This window comes from Centruroides sculpturatus, unplaced genomic scaffold, assembly GCF_000671375.1.
Source record: "Centruroides sculpturatus isolate CEXI.00-Female unplaced genomic scaffold, Cexi_2.0 scaffold725, whole genome shotgun sequence".
Lineage (NCBI taxonomy): Eukaryota > Metazoa > Arthropoda > Arachnida > Scorpiones > Buthidae > Centruroides > Centruroides sculpturatus.
The window spans coordinates 401,922-422,425 of NW_019384962.1; the positions used below are offsets into that span (position 1 = coordinate 401,922).

Sequence of the window (20,504 nt, forward strand, 5' to 3'; positions counted from 1 at the left end):
TACAGTCGACCCCCGTATAAGATCATTGATTATTCCGTTTTATATGAATTCCATGTTGTACGAGTCACTTAGATTTTACAAATACGTGTACCGGGCTGTGAACGGCTCACGTATTTGTAAAATTTAAGTGACTTGTACAACATGGAATTCATATAAAACGGAATAATCAATGATCTTATACGGGGGTCGACTGTAAATTATATTTAGAAAATAATAACTAGTAAACACGAGTTAAAAGTGGTTGGAAACAACTGTATTTCATAATTCAGATGCTTTATTTCTATTCAAACAGGATTCTACATTGCTTAACAAGAGATGACGTCGAATTATCAAGTGATTTACGTATTATAAATCTGAGGAAAAGTGAATGAATTATTAAACCAAGTTAGAAAACTGATGATTTGCATCAATATATTACAAATGCTGCACATTAATATTGAACGCGGAGGATCTCATTTTGAATAATTTTGATAAACTTTGTTAGTAGAAATTACATTAAAAGTGTTTTACCTTAAAATGAAAGTGTGTTTCGCCCCTATATGTTCACGCGATACTAATAAAAAGATTAATGTCAAATTTAGGAGGTTTATAAGATTAACAATTAACACTTTTTTAGAGTTAACATTAACAAATATTGTAAGTAACGCCATACCTGATGGTGTTGCCGGTGATGTTAACTATAAATTTACATATTTAATATTATTACAATTACTAATAATAATAATTTTATTATTTTAATATTTTAAACAGTATATTCCAGAACTGACAGGAGCCATGTATTGCCTATCAGAAATACGAGCGCAGCATTCTCTATTGAAGCTATATTTTGTATATGTACTGTACAGTATATAGGCTGTAGTAAGAATCTAGAAAAGCCGAAGTTTGGTCAACATGGGTATATTCAATGATAAAGAACCCGCTATTCAACCAATATCTACATTGATAATTAAGAAAAACACAAAAACTTAGCTTACGAACTTCATAAAATGTTGGTAAAAAATTTTATCAAAAATTTTCAAGGAGAGAAAATGAAAATATGAATTACTCAGAATTCTTTTGAAGTAGCAAAGAATCATTATTCGTAGTACATTAGTGAATGACTTCAGGAAATGGAGATTGTTTTCTTTGTCAACTTGATGAGCCGAACGTGATTAGCAAAAACTCTTTTAGTAGAATACAAGATGCCGATAAGAACCGAAGGACAATTAAAATAACCGAGAAAAGTTCTCTAGTCTTTCGAGATAAGGTAGTTTCAAGCCGTTCTTACTTATCAACAGCTATCAAAAATTAAATACCCAGAAAATTAACGATAGAATCGTTCTCTGCTTTAAAGAGAAGATATTAATTGGTTTAAAAAATATTACTCCAATTTTTTAAGCCAATTAATAATGTTTCTTCGTTCATATAAGCCATATTTGTAGGGATTTTGAGGGAAAAATAATTCTAAAAAAAAAAAACTCTTAAATTAAGTGTTTTCGACCGTTTTCCTTGATTTAATTGATTGGCCTATTTCTATATTAATACAAAATAAAAATAAATAATATGATAATATAAAACTTCAAATAGGAATTAATATATAGGATATCTATATTATTGATTAAACAAATCATTATTCAAAGAGTGCTTTACTTAATAATTTAATAAATTAATTTAAAGATATATTATCTTTAAATTTTAGTTATTATTATATATTATTATTTTAATTGATTTTTAAATATTATACAAAGAAATTTGTCCACTGACCCCCAAAGATCCCTAGTAATTTATCGACCCAACATACAAAATCGATTGATTCTTTAGGAATCACTAGCCACCAGGTTAAAAACCTTCAGCTCTAAAAGATAATGGAATAAAACAATATACTGTATTTAATCTTACAGTTAAAACTCATTTGAATGAATTTGTATGTATAAAAAATATATACCAATTTATTACTTAATTTTCGAAAAAACAAGAGAAAAACCTCATGTATTTAGTTAAGGAAAGTGAAAGCAAACTTTCTAATTCATTTCCTAAATAGTACAACTATCAAATAACTCGGTACGTTTCGATCTGTGACCAATGACATTCGTTAATTACCTAGAACCTATCACGTACATTACCCACCTGAAATATCACAAAGTGATGTGTGCTTATCACACAGTCGTGACCATTTCAAATGCACAAATCATTTTTGTGGTAATATTTAGAAAAATATTTAAATGTCACACATATAATAAATTCATTTTTACATTGTTTTATTAGAAGACGTACAGAAAAACTACTTCTATCATTTAAACAATAAGTATTGTAAAAATACTTAGTGTCATTTGCATACTTTTATAATCCGTTGATGAGGATGGCATTAAAAATTTTCTTTTATTCTAAAATAATTTTTTTCGTCTGAAACTAAATAATAAAATTAATCTTTGAAGGATTTTAGAATTTTTTTAGTAACTTTTTTCAAAAATTTACAAGAAAAACAATGATTCGAATGAAAATTATTAACAATAAAAGAGCAATCTCTAGTAAAGAATGAACAAAAAGGGTAATCTATCTTCGATTTTTAGGTTTTAATTATTAATAAAATAATCTAAAAATACATATAAAAATTTCTCAAATAACATCTTAAATGTAAACAATAGTATTTTCATACCTTTATATATATATTCTCAAAAGATTTTGTGCGTTTAAAATAATAATCTGACACACAGACCCTAGATACAGGAGACACGCAGATCATTTTCCTCGGGGTCCAGACACAGCAGATTCCAAAATTTACTCTTTTATATAAAAGTACGTGACATAAAAGTGCCGAATGAAATAAATAAGAGCTTAAGTGGTAAAAAAAAATCTGCTTGTATTTATCTTATTCTCCTGACTCGGAGGAGGGTAAAAGATTAGGCATCTTGCCTTCTCACTATCTCTATGTGTGGAGAATATTTATTTATTCCTCCAAAATACTCCTACAAAATTATTTGAGCATTGTATTAATATATAAATAACTTCATTATAAATAATTATTGATCAGTCAAACAATGTTTTCGTTAATCACTTTAGCATTTGACACTAATTTAATTCAATTTATAAAGAAAATCGTGAAAGCTTTCATAATTACATCTTACATATTTATCTTTAATAAAACGTGTAAAATCGTGATTAATTTTTGTAAGTAAATCATAATTAAACAAATTTGAATAAATTAAATAATAATTTTAAAATAAATTTAAGAATTATTTAATTAAATTAGTCTTATTTTTAATTGTAAAATATAAAGATTTCTCTTGTCTTTGTATACTCAAAGTATTGACGTTGAATGTGCACTTGGAAGTAAAGTATTGACACTTTTAAGTTAATATATTTAAAAAGAAATCATTTTTGTTGTAAATTTTATTCAGAAAAGTCAAAAATAAATGTAAAATAAGTAAATATATTATTTAATGACATTAATAACAGTGTTTTTTCATCAAAATTCGTCTCTCTTTGTTTTTCTGAAAGCTCGAATAATAATCGATTGTAGAAAGAAGCAATTAATGAGTAACGATTCCATGACTTAAAAATTTTCTTATTAGTTCTGAAGAAAAAAGAAAAAAAAACACCTTATTCTAATGAAGTAAAGAAAAAATCTAAGTTTTCTTCAGTTTGTAAATATTTATTAAACATTTTTTTAAACTTATAAAGCTTAATTATTATTAAATTATTTACGTTTGAAAAATTCACTAATTAAACTAGAATTTTTTTTTTATTTTTCTATCTAAAAAGAAATTAAAAATTAAAAAATAGAAGAATAATTACTGAAGTAAGTCAGCACTTCTCAACCTCTATCGTATTGGATGCTTGTTGCATTATAAACGAATCACTTAGGAGTCCGAGAACTACTGATTGAGAAATCAAAAACTAAACGACGCATCCATAACTCAAAAGTATAAAAATTATATATTTTTCTCGGGGGAAAAAAATAAAAAGCTACGATTTATATTCAGACGCATTTCTTTTTATTTTCAATTTTTTTTTCCAAATTTATTCCAAAATGCACCTTCAAATTCCTTTGGGAGGTGATAATTCATACTCCAATGACTCTAAAGTTTTTGAAGTTTGCTTTCAACGCGAATATCATAAAAACATATCTAAATTTATATTCAAAAATCGTTCATTCTCTTCCAATAGATCAATATAAGATGTTTTGTTAATAAATTTATATAATTTAAGAGTTGGTTCTGATTGAACGATTTACTTCGAAGTTTTTAGAAGATAACCCCCTCCAAATTCAGTAGCGTTGAAAAATCCACTTCACTAACATTATATAAGGAGTATAAGACTTGAAAGGAAATCGAATGGTCTGATTATATGCTTTAAAATAATTCTATTTTTATTCGCTCTCATCCATCATTTTTTTTCCTCTCTTGTGGATCGAATCCGTAATCTGCGATCACTTTTCTATCGTTTTTTTGGAATATTCTATCGAAACTTATCAATGTTGGGTTATAAAAATCAAGATAAAGCTTTAATTTGCTCAAATCCAATAGAGAATCAGATGAAACTTTAAAAAAAAAGGACGTTTCGGGGTTACTTTCGGATTCTCTTCGAACAAATCCAGCTAAGCCACTTAACAATAATCCAATCGAAATGAAATTCCATTTAACAACTTGTAAAAATGATATTAAATTAATTAATTTCAGTATGAGTGATATTTTGCTTTAAAAAACAGGAATATTTGAGNTTAATTGATTTTTAAATATTATACAAAGAAATTTGTCCACTGACCCCCAAAGATCCCTAGTAATTTATCGACCCAACATACAAAATCGATTGATTCTTTAGGAATCACTAGCCACCAGGTTAAAAACCTTCAGCTCTAAAAGATAATGGAATAAAACAATATACTGTATTTAATCTTACAGTTAAAACTCATTTGAATGAATTTGTATGTATAAAAAATATATACCAATTTATTACTTAATTTTCGAAAAAACAAGAGAAAAACCTCATGTATTTAGTTAAGGAAAGTGAAAGCAAACTTTCTAATCCATTTCCTAAATAGTACAACTATCAAATAACTCGGTACGTTTCGATCTGTGACCAATGACATTCGTTAATTACCTAGAACCTATCACGTACATTACCCACCTGAAATATCACAAAGTGATGTGTGCTTATCACACAGTCGTGACCATTTCAAATGCACAAATCATTTTTGTGGTAATATTTAGAAAAATATTTAAATGTCACACATATAATAAATTCATTTTTACATTGTTTTATTAGAAGACGTACAGAAAAACTACTTCTATCATTTAAACAATAAGTATTGTAAAAATACTTAGTGTCATTTGCATACTTTTATAATCCGTTGATGAGGATGGCATTAAAAATTTTCTTTTATTCTAAAATAATTTTTTTCGTCTGAAACTAAATAATAAAATTAATCTTTGAAGGATTTTAGAATTTTTTTAGTAACTTTTTTCAAAAATTTACAAGAAAAACAATGATTCGAATGAAAATTATTAACAATAAAAGAGCAATCTCTAGTAAAGAATGAACAAAAAGGGTAATCTATCTTCGATTTTTAGGTTTTAATTATTAATAAAATAATCTAAAAATACATATAAAAATTTCTCAAATAACATCTTAAATGTAAACAATAGTATTTTCATACCTTTATATATATATTCTCAAAAGATTTTGTGCGTTTAAAATAATAATCAGACACACAGACCCTAGATACAGGAGACACGCAGATCATTTTCCTCGGGGTCCAGACACAGCAGATTCCAAAATTTACTCTTTTATATAAAAGTACGTGACATAAAAGTGCCGAATGAAATAAATAAGAGCTTAAGTGGTAAAAAAAATCTGCTTGTATTTATCTTATTCTCCTGACTCGGAGGAGGGTAAAAGATTAGGCATCTTGCCTTCTCACTATCTCTATGTGTGGAGAATATTTATTTATTCCTCCAAAATACTCCTACAAAATTATTTGAGCATTGTATTAATATATAAATAACTTCATTATAAATAATTATTGATCAGTCAAACAATGTTTTCGTTAATCACTTTAGCATTTGACACTAATTTAATTCAATTTATAAAGAAAATCGTGAAAGCTTTCATAATTACATCTTACATATTTATCTTTAATAAAACGTGTAAAATCGTGATTAATTTTTGTAAGTAAATCATAATTAAACAAATTTGAATAAATTAAATAATAATTTTAAAATAAATTTAAGAATTATTTAATTAAATTAGTCTTATTTTTAATTGTAAAATATAAAGATTTCTCTTGTCTTTGTATACTCAAAGTATTGACGTTGAATGTGCACTTGGAAGTAAAGTATTGACACTTTTAAGTTAATATATTTAAAAAGAAATCATTTTTGTTGTAAATTTTATTCAGAAAAGTCAAAAATAAATGTAAAATAAGTAAATATATTATTTAATGACATTAATAACAGTGTTTTTTCATCAAAATTCGTCTCTCTTTGTTTTTCTGAAAGCTCGAATAATAATCGATTGTAGAAAGAAGCAATTAATGAGTAACGATTCCATGACTTAAAAATTTTCTTATTAGTTCTGAAGAAAAAAGAAAAAAAAACACCTTATTCTAATGAAGTAAAGAAAAAATCTAAGTTTTCTTCAGTTTGTAAATATTTATTAAACATTTTTTTAAACTTATAAAGCTTAATTATTATTAAATTATTTACGTTTGAAAAATTCACTAATTAAACTAGAATTTTTTTTTTATTTTTCTATCTAAAAAGAAATTAAAAATTAAAAAATAGAAGAATAATTACTGAAGTAAGTCAGCACTTCTCAACCTCTATCGTATTGGATGCTTGTTGCATTATAAACGAATCACTTAGGAGTCCGAGAACTACTGATTGAGAAATCAAAAACTAAACGACGCATCCATAACTCAAAAGTATAAAAATTATATATTTTTCTCGGGGGAAAAAAATAAAAAGCTACGATTTATATTCAGACGCATTTCTTTTTATTTTCAATTTTTTTTTCCAAATTTATTCCAAAATGCACCTTCAAATTCCTTTGGGAGGTGATAATTCATACTCCAATGACTCTAAAGTTTTTGAAGTTTGCTTTCAACGCGAATATCATAAAAACATATCTAAATTTATATTCAAAAATCGTTCATTCTCTTCCAATAGATCAATATAAGATGTTTTGTTAATAAATTTATATAATTTAAGAGTTGGTTCTGATTGAACGATTTACTTCGAAGTTTTTAGAAGATAACCCCCTCCAAATTCAGTAGCGTTGAAAAATCCACTTCACTAACATTATATAAGGAGTATAAGACTTGAAAGGAAATCGAATGGTCTGATTATATGCTTTAAAATAATTCTATTTTTATTCGCTCTCATCCATCATTTTTTTTCCTCTCTTGTGGATCGAATCCGTAATCTGCGATCACTTTTCTATCGTTTTTTTGGAATATTCTATCGAAACTTATCAATGTTGGGTTATAAAAATCAAGATAAAGCTTTAATTTGCTCAAATCCAATAGAGAATCAGATGAAACTTTAAAAAAAAAGGACGTTTCGGGGTTACTTTCGGATTCTCTTCGAACAAATCCAGCTAAGCCACTTAACAATAATCCAATCGAAATGAAATTCCATTTAACAACTTGTAAAAATGATATTAAATTAATTAATTTCAGTATGAGTGATATTTTGCTTTAAAAAACAGGAATATTTGAGGATAGGTTTCGTGTCCTCGTTGAAGTAAAACCCAACAAATCCAACTTGGCCACTCAACAACGATCCAATTAGAAATAAATTGCAATTGCTTCATTCTAGCCAATGTATAAAAACAAACATTTGAACATCAATTTAGAGTCCTTCTCGTGGTAAGCCGTACAAACTCCAAATGGCCATTTAACAATAATCCAATTGGAATGAAATTCCAATTTAAAAAAACGGTATTTAGTGAATGAATTTCAATATTCCAAGAATTTTCTTCAAGAAAAATTACTTTAAAATAATGAAATTAATTATTTATCAATAAATAAAATTAACTAAAAAGATCAAATTTGTTTGTAAATACAATTAAATTGGAGTCCAGTTCAAAATCCCAAAAGGTTAAAATCCCTACACGAATAAAATATCGAAAAAATCGAAGTCTGAATATTGTTATTGTTTTTATATATTATTGTTCTAGTGAAAAATTTGAAAGGAAATTTTTATAAATAAATTTCTTCAGATCTCGAAGGACTTTCTGTTGAGTTTTGTACAGTTTAAGCAAAAAGAACATGAAAAGTTGAACTCGACGAATGTTTAACGGCCGTTTTCTGTACCAAACAAATAAACTTAGCTTTACAATAATTGCTTATACAGTATTATGTATTGATGTATTATCAACTAATATAATATTCTGTCCGTACATCTGTAGCTTCGTACAACCGCTTTTTATTTGTAAAACGTGCATTTCTACCTCAACCACGTTGAAATTTAAATTTTTCTTATAACAATTCGTAAACTGATTAACCGTTATGTTTATAATAATTTTTGAGTTTTAATTCATTTATATTCAAGAAAATGAATTACTTCCGGGCTACGAGCCAGTAAAAATTGACGAGTTTCATCACTTTTTTTTAATTCGAAATTCATATAATTTCAATGAAAACCAAATGAAACGTTAATTAATGAGCCTTTTGACAGTGCTTTGATACTGGCTCATCACACAGACGTTTGCAAAAATTTGATAATCATTGATTTTAAAGCGTGTCGAGTTTTCATTTGACGAGATTTTCACAGAATTTTGATCTGATTCCATTAAATTTAATGGTAACAAGAATTTGTTGCATCTCTTTTAATATTTTCCAAGCTCAAAATTGTTGAAAAATGTAAATTCGGGAGAGATAAGGATAAAACTTAAATCAAAAAATATCATGGAAAAATGTAGTTTTTTTTTTCTCTGAATTGATAGGAATCTATCAGAAAAATGTCAATTTTTTACAACAAAAAAAAATTAAGATAAGATCGCCAAACACGTTATTCGTATTAAGGTTACATTTTGAATGGAAGCGCACTGATTGTTGTTAGAAATCCCAATTAGGAGAAGTCACGCTACACTGATTTTCCCGAAATTTGGAGGAATGAACTGAAAATATCCATTTGTAAAACGCACTTTTGAAAACAAAAAAAAATCATAAATATCTCAACTATTGTCTGAAATACAGAAGATGAATAATGCATCCTCGATAGTAAACGATGCAAAAAATGACTTTCCACGTTTCTACTCTGTCATTTCAGCATTTTACAATAAAATTGGTACCTTTGAAGCTTTACTTTTCTTTCCTTCTCCCCATCTTCTGTTCGAGTATCCTTTCACTTTTTTAATTTTTCCTCTTCTTCACTTAACAATCGACAACCCCTCTACTACATTATCGGTTCTTCTTTGAGGAGAGTCGACAAAGTAGGACCCATTTTGATATCTGAGTCGACAATGAAATGACGTCATCATCATTCCGTTACCTTAGGACTAATATTAGGGTTAGATGATGTAATTCGGGCTTCACCTGAGAGCAAAAAGAGGAGGGATTTCCGTGTACTCGGGGAAAGGGGTGTAAAAAAGAATGGCACTTACAGTAGGTTTCCTTGGCAAGTCTGGTCGCTATTTCGGCCTTCAGCTTACTGTTTCTTTTCCCCATCTACAATGTGGCGAAGAGACTGAATACAGAGAGAATCCACTCGCATACCTTCGTCGAGCAACCACTCGATGTATCGCTCTCAACACATGTCCTCCTACCTCTAAATGTGTGCTGCCATCTGTATTTGGCTCGTATAACTAATACCTTGGTTATTTGTAAATTATCCGCTTCGGTGACCAAAGAAAAAGCGTTTTCGTGGCAAAGATGGACGACAGTTGAGGCGAGTGATGCGTGAAGGTCAACTCTTTATCGATTTAAATTCTGCTTTTCACAATCTTTGCGCATTTTTCAAATGGTTTCGCCAATTGTCTTCGACATTCTAATCAGTTTTAAATGTTAAAAAATGTTTCTTGTATCCCTGACTTTTATGCCAAATTTAAAGAAAAAAATAAATAAATTAGCCGTATTAAAATTTTTTCTAAATGTATTAGATATTTCTGATGCTATTAATAGAAATTAAATTTATAAATTACTGAATGTTTACAAAATATTAAATATATTTCGTGTTAAATATTTGCAAATTAAAATTTAATTAATTTTGAATGTAATAAAATTCGTTTTAATTAAAACTCTTCCTTTAACAACTTGAAAATACATGAATAGTTTTCATTGATTAAAAATGAGAAGTAAAAGTTTCAGTGTTATTGCTTTAATTATGTTAAGCAGACCCATGCAAAGGGGCATTGTTGGCCACTCTATCTGGACAGGTGCTGACCAAATGACTCTTTTGACCAACTCCATCTGGCCCACTTTTGTAGGTTATATTAAGTAGCCTGGGCCCAGATAGAAGAAGCCAGTACGACCATATGGTCCGGGCCCTAGACACAGAAGAGGCCCCAATTATTTTTAATGTAAAGTACATAATAAATATTTGATATTAATATATTTTTATGACTTTCGGAGAGGGATGAAATCACGCAAGTGACGGACTTATCTCACTTTTCTCGGTATTTCATATTAAACACACGTAATTAGTGTGATATGATTTAACATTATTATAATTTTTATGGTAAAAACGGTGTTATTGTATGATAAAACTGTATGACGGTCATTTTAATGTTTGATTTAGACGTTTGTAATCTTGAAAATGGTTAATTATCTGTTATAATTAATTACAGTGTACATTAATATGCTAACTCACTCGATCATAATAGTTATAATAAATAGTAATGCTATCGTAAAATTCAAGTATATAAACTACATTACCTGAAACAAAATTAAAAGTACAGAAAGAATGTAAGAAGTAATGTAATCCCATTGGGATCTGAACTCCCGTCCATTAGCAACTCTCATTGGAAGCGATGGACTGTAGACACTCAATATAGTAAATTCTCAAAGGAATGAGATAAATCATTCACTATATTGAGTTCACTCACTATATGCGTAAAGAATAGCTAGTACCAACAAAGATAGAGTAGCCACTGTATATATTTTTCTATTTGAACTTATATTTCTGTAATTAAATATACTGTATACGGTATAAGATTAAGGTTTTTAATTTAAATGTTAGTTTTTCTTATTAAGAAAACAAGGTTGTTTACTTTAAAAAAATAAAATTAAGAATCATAGTAGAAGAAAGGGGTCCTACTAATAACTGAAATTACTAATTTGAATATTATTTGTTATCAAGATGTATTTGACTCTTGGAATTTGAATCCATGTCCATTAAAAGCTATCACTCGGCGCGATGAATACACTTTTCTATCTGGACTTTAGAAGTTGTGAGTTCGAATCATATACGTCCCAGAGGGCAATACGAATATAGAATTCGAACTCACGACCTTAGTATTAACAACGCAACTTTATGTATGAGAGATCTTTTGTGGTTTATACACTGAATTTATACATCTGTATTTTGTTTATTTATTACCGAAGTGAAAGATAATTAATTATATCATAATTGTAAATTCGTATTTTATTAAATTAAATAGAAACTGCCTTAATTACAACTGTTAAGATTATACAAGATATTTTTAATGTGATTAAGAATTTAATCGAATGTCTTAATATGAAAATTTATCAAAATTAACGAGCGTTGGAAATAAATTTAAATAATCTAGATTAATTACATTGTATCATATCATCATAAATTACAAAATAACGTGAATAAATATAAACTCCGGCTTATTGTTCTATTAAAGTTAGATAATAGAAATTCGAAAATATAAACGACTTTGACCTTTTAATTATTTGCTTCAACTTCATTTTTATATTGATTACTCATCCGTAGCTGCTCCTACATTAACTAGTAACTTCATTAGCATATTTGGATGATCAATTACGTTTAATTAAGTAGTAATTAATTAAAAAATAAATTTTTATCTCCGTGGTTTATTTTTATTTCTATATAAAAGTGTTCCCCTGAAAATTAACGAACCGAGACTCAAAGGTTGATCAAAAGATGAGAGATGGAGGAGCGCATGAAGAAGGATGCTGTGAGACGTGGTGTCGGAGATTAAGACTCAATAAAGAAAAAAAGTGACAAAGGCATCATCATCAGTTGGATTGCATAAACCATGTACGACCACAAAAGCCAACTGATGATGATATAACAATAAAATACAATAACAATAACAATAAAACAATAACAATAAAAGAAATACAAAATATTCAGAGAAATTATTCTATTCATTGGCGATTTTATTAATTTAAGATGATATTTATTAAGAGAATGTAACAAAGTAACAAAAAAGTACCAAAATATCTAGAAAATTAAATTACTTATTATACTTCTTAATAGTTTGAGATGATAATGAGGAAGATGAGAATAATAAGAAGTATATAAAATGAATAAAAATCAGAAAAATTATAATATTACATTAATTAAACAATTTTTTCTATGATTAAAATACGTGCAATGATTAATGTATAAGCATTTCACTTATACGTTGTTGAGATCTTATTTATATTGCAAAATTATGTGGTAATATATAAGTAAAATATCAAATTAATTAATTAAATAATATAATAGAAATAATATAAATCATTTTATTTTTTATTCTTTGGAAATAATTTTTTATCATATTTTCAGTTATATTTGTTTAGCTTGCCTAAATATTAATTAATATGTTGATGTGTTTTCAATTGGAGTGAAATAAAAAATGTATAATATTATATTCGATATACATTTTTAATTATTATAGTTTATGTGTTCTTAATATTAATAATTAGCGTCTTTGAAAGGTATAGAAAGGCCTAAAAAGTTGTGTTTTTTAATCTTCTAACATAAAAACGGTAGACTTGCAATAAATTAAATTAATTTTATACCAAGATCGTGTAGAAAATTTCAGTTTCAAATAGTTCATATTATTAATGAGAAATGAAATTTTGGAAATAACAGCAAAACTTGCGATATTTTAGAGCTTAAAACTTAAACGAAAGTTCGAGTTCTACAGTAAGATCTTACAGTAATTGATCCTACAACGAAATGAAGATTTACGGTACAATGCAAGGCCGACTTCATAATTTCAGGGGCGAATGCAAAATGGAAATACAGGGCCTTTCCGTCAGAAATATAAAACAACAACAATAATAATAATATGCGAAAAGATCAAATCGTACCACAAGAATTTTAGCGAATAATTTAATAGCTAGGCAAAAAATGTGCAATATGCAAAAGGAAACTACGTCTTAGCTGTTAAGAACTAGTCAACGCAAGAACTTTATCTCTCGCATCTTGGATGCAATTTTAGTATTACATTTTAAATTATACAAATTGTTCATAAGACTCCGTTTTCTAGACTTTTAGTCTGCTAACACTTTGTCAAAGTAGCATCGTTTTCTTTATGACAAACGCCTCAACAGAGACACTACAAATGTCAAACTGCTCGTCCCTGTGTCGAGGCTATTGTTCGTGACGAAATCGCTCAACTTGGCTGGGAGGTACTCGGCACCGAACCTTCAAACTTTCATCTGTTCAATCCAGTGAAAAAATTCCTGTGTGGGCAATCGGATGACGAAACGAAATCGGTCGGGCGCAGTTGGCTACACGCCCAAAAAACGAGTTTTATGAACAAGGTATACTAAAATAGGTGCCAAGATCAGAGAAATGTCTCGAGGGACAAAATTCTTATGTTGAAAAATAGATAAGACACGTAACTTCTTTGTTCGTATTTTACCTAGCTAATCGTAAAAACTTCCTTCCTGTGCGTTACTTTCTGATCTTTTCTCGTACTTTCAAATATTTACGAAAGCACGTATCCGTGAAGTCGATCCTGCTGCAATGAAACAAAGATCGTTCTCTATTACAGAGTCAATAATTCCTAGAATATAAGATCCTTGAATATTATATAACATTCCATAATTTTACAGATATCTCCTATGATAATTTATCAATCATTCTATAATTTTTAATTTCAAAAATGCTTAATTTATATTCGATAATAAACCTTAATTTATTTATTAGTATTCGACTTTTGTTGCTTATTTTATTATAGAAACTGTATATAATGATATCATTAATATTGTAAATTAATATTACGTGTTTATTCTTTCATAATAAGCAAAGAAAGAGTATATTACTCTATAGGAAGGGAGCAAAATTAGAGAAAAGGGGAGATCGGCATTATACTTACGATTTCTTTACTTAGAAGAAGATCAGAGTAACGAAAACTTTGCTCATTTAATAATTGAATATTCTCTTAAATATCATTTTAATTTAGATTATTTTTAATATCTAAATCAGTAATTAGAATTTCAATCTTTGTATAATACTAAATAACAGTGATTTTTCATTAAAAAGTGGATTATTTTCACATAAATGACTTAATATTATAATAAATCTAATTCAATTAATAATTAAAATTTATTGATTTAAAACTATTTATTAATTATTAAATATTTAAATAATTTTAAGTTTTTAAATCATCTCGAAGTCAATTAATTTACTTATAAGATATTATCTTGTTTACTCAATGTAATAATAAATATTAAATAAGAATATTTAAAATATTATTGTAATAAAATTATTATATCCCTGACATGTATAGTATTATAAACTTGAATTCAAGCTTTTTTGTGTGTAATTTATACCAACCGATAGTAAAGTATCCTATTCAACCCTTGAGAGATATTTAGCAGTCTAAATGCAACTAAACTTGGTATGGCAACATTTCAGGACGTGCAAAAGACATTCAAAACACTCCACTATGTTTTACCACTGCAAGCAACAAACATTTGTATAAGGCACTCGTGTTTTGCAGAGACCTCAGCGATGCAGGAGATACTGCTCAATGTGGTCTTATTGATTTTATTCTTATAGTATAAATTCACTAATCCGACCTCTAAAAAGTAGCCGATAATCTAAATTCTGTGGTGATAATCCGGCACCCTAATAAATATTCCGTCAGTCGGAATTTGTTTAGACACGTGATGCGCTAATGACCCAGGCAATAGCACGTTCATTAATACTTTTGCAGATTTTTCAATCCATTTTTGCACAGTATAGTCATGTTTAAAGAGCGCTTAAACTAATCGAAAGCATACAGCGGTAGCTGTTAAAATGTACAGCAAAGTCTGCAACGTTCAAATCTCTCTCATATAACCGTATCGAATTTTCAAAAACACAAAAACGCCCGATAATCTGGAGTCTAGACCCGTAGTTGCCGGATTAACGAACTTCCATTGTATATTTTTTTATAAATTTTGGAGAGGGATGGTCCCGACATTTGAGATTGATCACCATTATTCTATCAGACATTCTAAACCAGTGTTTCTCCTTTTGGATCCTTTTGAGTTTAATATTTTTCTGTGGTCCCCANTGATTTTCTTCTTAATATCCTGTAAAGGTATCCTTTTATAAGTTATTGAAGTGCCAGTAATAGTGGCTCTCTTAGGACATTTAGCCTACTTTATTCACCTCGGTTTATGTTCATACCATTGTTGCCAGACATGTGACAACTAAAATATGTAGAATTAATCATAAGTTTTCGTGTAAATTTAATAGATTTGGATTGATTTAAATTCAAACCCTTAAATATTTCGACTCAATGAAAAATGGACTTAAAAGGTCCGGTCAAAATCACTTTCATAATAAATGGTTCTTATTTGAGTTGTCAAATGTACGATTTTGCATTGCAATCGGCATTAAATTACACGAAATCACGTAACTTTCAACCTTCAAACTCAAAACTTCCATAAAATTAGATACACTTTGAAAATTCCAATAAAAAATATACATGTTTATTTACATAAACTTTTATGCAAATACATTCATTCAAACATAATGAAAATAGCTATAATTTATCAAATATTTGAGATTTTTGTAAATGTAAGAGAAAATTAAATTTAGAAGCGAAAATTTAAAAAGCTTTGTCCCAAAAACATAGTTTCAGACACTCAAAATTAAAAAAAAACAAGCAAAAACAAATTAATACCTTAACAACCTGCGGCGGTCGGCAACACTGCGCCTGACCACCGTCCCCAACCGGCGTGACGTCAGAGGTCGAGGTTGACACTTTTTGGGTCGACGTGTTTAGACGTTCGTCTCGTGCTCTCCAACCCTTGTCTACAGGGCCGCCATAAGCGGTCGTGCAAGGCGTGCACCGCACGCGGGCGGCACGTCCAGGGGGCGGCAAAGAGCCTTTCTGGCAAGCTCAGCATAGGTAATCGTAGTTAAACAGGGGCGGAATAATCGGTATTGCACACGGGCGTTCAAACAGCTAGAGGCGCCCCTGCTTGTCTACATGATCGGCGTTGTTCTAACCATCTGTACATAGAGTTGTAATTATCGGAAATAAACTAGTGAAAACGACATTCGGATCCTTCCTTCAATCCTAGAATATCTAACTCGACTCCACGACAACTCCGTTCGTGGATGAGATCGGATTGAGCGATCTAACCGATTTCGACTATTTAGAGGAACCAGTAACGGTCCCCTCAAACCAATTTGCTTGTCATTTTTGTTAATCACTTTAAAAATACAATTTGGCATTGATTTGATCAAGTACACAGAGAATTCCATTGAAATTTCATTCCATTTCTGCCGTATACCTTCTTTCAGATCTTCCAGAGATGAATACTTCTTTTCATGAGCATAAACTGATCTTGCCAAGATAGTGTACGTATTTTCCACCTGATTCAAGCCTGAAAAACAAAGCAAGCCAATCTAAAACTGGAAGTCGGTTACTTAAAAACCACTCGAAAGTGGTTTTTGCAGTGTCCACAGCTGCATTATCTTGTCGAAAATAAAGATGTGAGTCCTTCAGATTTTCAATAAAAGTAGTAAATGCTCTTCTAATAAATGTTGATTATCTACTGTTTTTGTGCGGCAGTTAATGAAGGCAATTGATGTTTTTACCTCTCTTGAGAGTTCTGGTCAAACCATCAATGATCCACTACCATACTGTCCTACCAATAGTAAGCCCAACCATCAAGATCGTCTAAATTATTTTTTTTCCATCAGACTATATAATACTTTTCCATATTCCATATTTGTACCATGTGTCGTGGCGCAGTATAGCCTGCATGGCTTTTGTGCCAATAAAAATTAACCAACCAACCATATTTCAGTCCAGTTCATTCTTTTTTTAATTGATGCTTTTTGTCATAGTTTTTTGTTGCTAGTAATGAAGTGCAGCATGCTTTTGTACAGTTGTTTTTCTTCTTTTTCTCAGATGTTAATATGGAGATTTTAGCTCATATGGGCTCTTTCTCCGACAGACATATGATCGCTATGCGACCGAAGAGCCAGCCGTATCCGAACAGCCTATACGCGCGCGCGGGAAATAATGCCTTCCGGGAGGACTTTTATGGGGAACTAGCCTTCTATTCAGACGGTATTAGCAAGGAGAAAACCCGGAAAACTCCAAGCAGCCAGCCTGTCCGATTGCGGCGCGAACCCACGACCGAACTTCCCAGTGTTTAGAGTCTGGTCACCGCTATGAGCGGCAACGGAGACCACTCGCCCACTGGTGGGAGCCAGTTGTTTTTTATCAATTAGATTTTTTTCTTCTGGCGGCCATTTGTTGCCGTGCAAAAGGCAGTCTCTGTAGAAGGTCTCGCGGTTCTCGCTGTACAAGGAACAGTGAAACAGAAAGTGGTAGACATTGTCTTCACAGTTGTCAGTATGACAGATGTTAGTGTTTTTCTTTTTAAATCTACGGAGGTGCCATGCAAAGCAAACAAATCCACAAAAAATCGAAGTTGAGTTTAGCCTATAATTGATTTTTTTTTTCTTCAGCCTCATTCCTATCTACTGTTATAATCGGTTTCATTCAAAAAAAATATGCATTCAACACTTTTTGAGCTTTTAAAATCGACGCTCTGTGCAAAAAAGAACATCTCTTTACATATGCTCCAAGCAGAACAAAACATATCCATTGCAGTCTGCCTCAGCCAATGAAGAGCTATGATTGAGTCACGTGACTTCAGAATGCAACATGTGGTTTTGTTTTTGTTGTGTTATTTTGTTGTTCTGTTGGAACAGAGATTTTGATGTTAAAATGTTGTTTATTAGTACACATTTTATTATACAGTGTATTTCAGTGTTATAATTGAGTGAAAATGGATGAAGACGGTTTGATAAGTGTAGAAGAAGGCAATGTTGGACCTAGAAAGAAACCTAAAACTGTTGGAGTATGGGCAAAGGAGAAAATACAAAAATATAGTGCTCCTTTGGGATGAGATTTGAGGAGCCAGTCGAGCAACCTGTAGGGCACCCTCTGTCAGCTGCCAAGAAAAAAGACATTGAATCACTTTTAAATGATGAAAGTTTTTCATGGTATAAACAAGTGTTACGAAACGGAACCAAGCTTAAAGCAGATGACCCGGAAAAAGAAGAAAATAATGGGAACCTGTGCGATTGTTTGGGAGAAGACATTGAACGTTCATCCTTATTTTGTAAAATGTCATGTTTATTTGATAAGTCAAAGTAGTAGCCAAGTATAACAAAGCGAAAAAGAATATAGTGGCAAGACAAAAGAAAACATATCCTAACATAGTTCATGCAATATATATATATATATATATATATATTGCATGAACATATATTGCAGGGTGGATATATATATATATCCACCCTGTCCTAGCAAAAAGAAACATGTCCATATTTTAACGTCATATAATTAAATACTAACTATATTCCTATCAAAAACTGCCTTCAAATATTGATGTTAGATACAAAATGAAAAAAATTAATAATAAATTTTTACATGTGTGAGGTATAAAATAAATTCAATAACAATTTTTTGCGTTTTTCCAACAATTGTTTAGAGTGGACTTGTTTGCTTTTGCATGGCACCTCCATATCTGTGCAAGTACGAAGCGAAGTTACCATGGCCAGTTAGGGTCTGGGATAACTCAAATGTTGGCAAGAAGAATTTGTTATTTTTCCTTTGGGTAACAGAAGGAATGAAAGTAAAGGTTTGGCGGTCTGTATCAGCCTTATTCTATTCTTTTTGCCAGATGTCTAGGAGGATCTGGATGATTTTCTTCTTAATATCCTGTAAAGGTATCCTTTTATAAGTTATTGAAGTGCCAGTAATAGTGGCTCTCTTAGCCAATTGGTCAGCGGCTTCATTGCCTACGTGACCCCTGTGGCCTGAGATCCATTAGAAAGTGATATTCTTGTCTTTGTCCAAGTTTTGTGCTTTTTCAATAGTCTCAGAAACCAGTAGCTAGTTGTTTTTCCTGTTTTGAAGGGTAAAAAAGAGCCACTTTACTATCAGTGTTTATTGCCACAGTACCCCTGAAGTAGTTCTGATTTTCCTGGATGTACTCGTAGTTCAGAGCTTTGAAAATAGCCCAGCGCTCTGCCTGGGAGATGCTACAGTATGCGGCAATTTTGTAACTAGCCTTAAATAATACGGCCCTGTTTCGTTTGAATTTGTATTCCCACGCTTGTTCCTGTTGGTCTTTTAGAGCCGTCTGTGTAGACGTTCCACTCTTTCGTTCTATTCTCATCATAGTCATAATCAGTATTGACGTAATAGTAGTTTTCCTCCGATAAATGAATGTAATAATTGTTATTCCTGGTATAATTAATGTCTTTATATGTTCCATTTTCAGTAATGTTTTTAATCCAGTCGTTATCAAAGGGTGGTTGTTATGAGATTTTTTCATGAATGTATTCCTCTTTTTCTGTTTCAATTTTACCTTTGTTGGTGTTCCAATTCCAAATGATTTATTTTGCTTTAAGATGGATGAGAAGAATATCTGCTATGACAAGTAGTGCGTCTGTTGGGGCAGTATGGTAAGCTCTACAAATCCTTAATGTGATTTTCCTTTGGATTGGTTTGAATTTTTTTTCATGTGTATGTTATTTAGTACTTCATGCCATACCTATATGCCGTAAAAGGTAGCTAGCTCAACGGCCACCTTGTAAATGAGCCTTAAATTGTTATAATTCAGTCCCCATGTATTCCTGGCAATCTGGGAGATAAAGTTTATTTTCTGTGCCATTTTCTTATATAAATCGTTTACATGGCAAGGAGAGATTACTATCAAAGAAGACGCCTAGGTATTTCAGATTATGTACGTTTTTAATCCTTTTCCCAACCATATGTATCTCCACTTTTCTTTTCAGTTGTCTATTGCCTCTTTTCTTTGAACATACAAATGTCTTATATTTCTCGTAATTTATAGGTTGTTTAAATATCTTGCTCCAACTGGTAATTGTTTTCAGGGCATCATTAGCTGAATCCGCCAGCCTGTCGCTGTTTTCATGCTTTACCATGAAAACAGCTACATCGTGGCGGATGCCTGTATTTGGCTGTCTTCTCTAGTATTGTAGGTTTCCAGAAGTTTGTCGAAGGTCAGTTTCCACAGACCTGGCCCACAACGTGAGCCATGCGGGTGATTTTGGTTTGGATGTTAAGGTTATTCGTGGTGTATGCAGCTGTCCTATTAGTCAAGTAGC

The 20,504-nt window shown here is 30.3% G+C and overlaps 1 protein-coding gene across 1 annotated transcript in view; it reads right to left on the reverse strand.

The window, feature by feature from the left end:
• LOC111632460 (frequenin-1-like) overlaps positions 1-9,953 on the reverse strand; it is a 77,672-nt gene extending 67,719 nt beyond the window's left edge. The window contains exon 1 of the mRNA XM_023376874.1: positions 9,586-9,953. Within this exon, the coding sequence (XP_023232642.1) occupies positions 9,586-9,649 (64 nt within the window). The 5' untranslated portion in view covers positions 9,650-9,953. The remainder of the gene's footprint in view (positions 1-9,585) is intronic.
• Between the last annotated feature and the right edge of the window lie 10,551 nt (positions 9,954-20,504).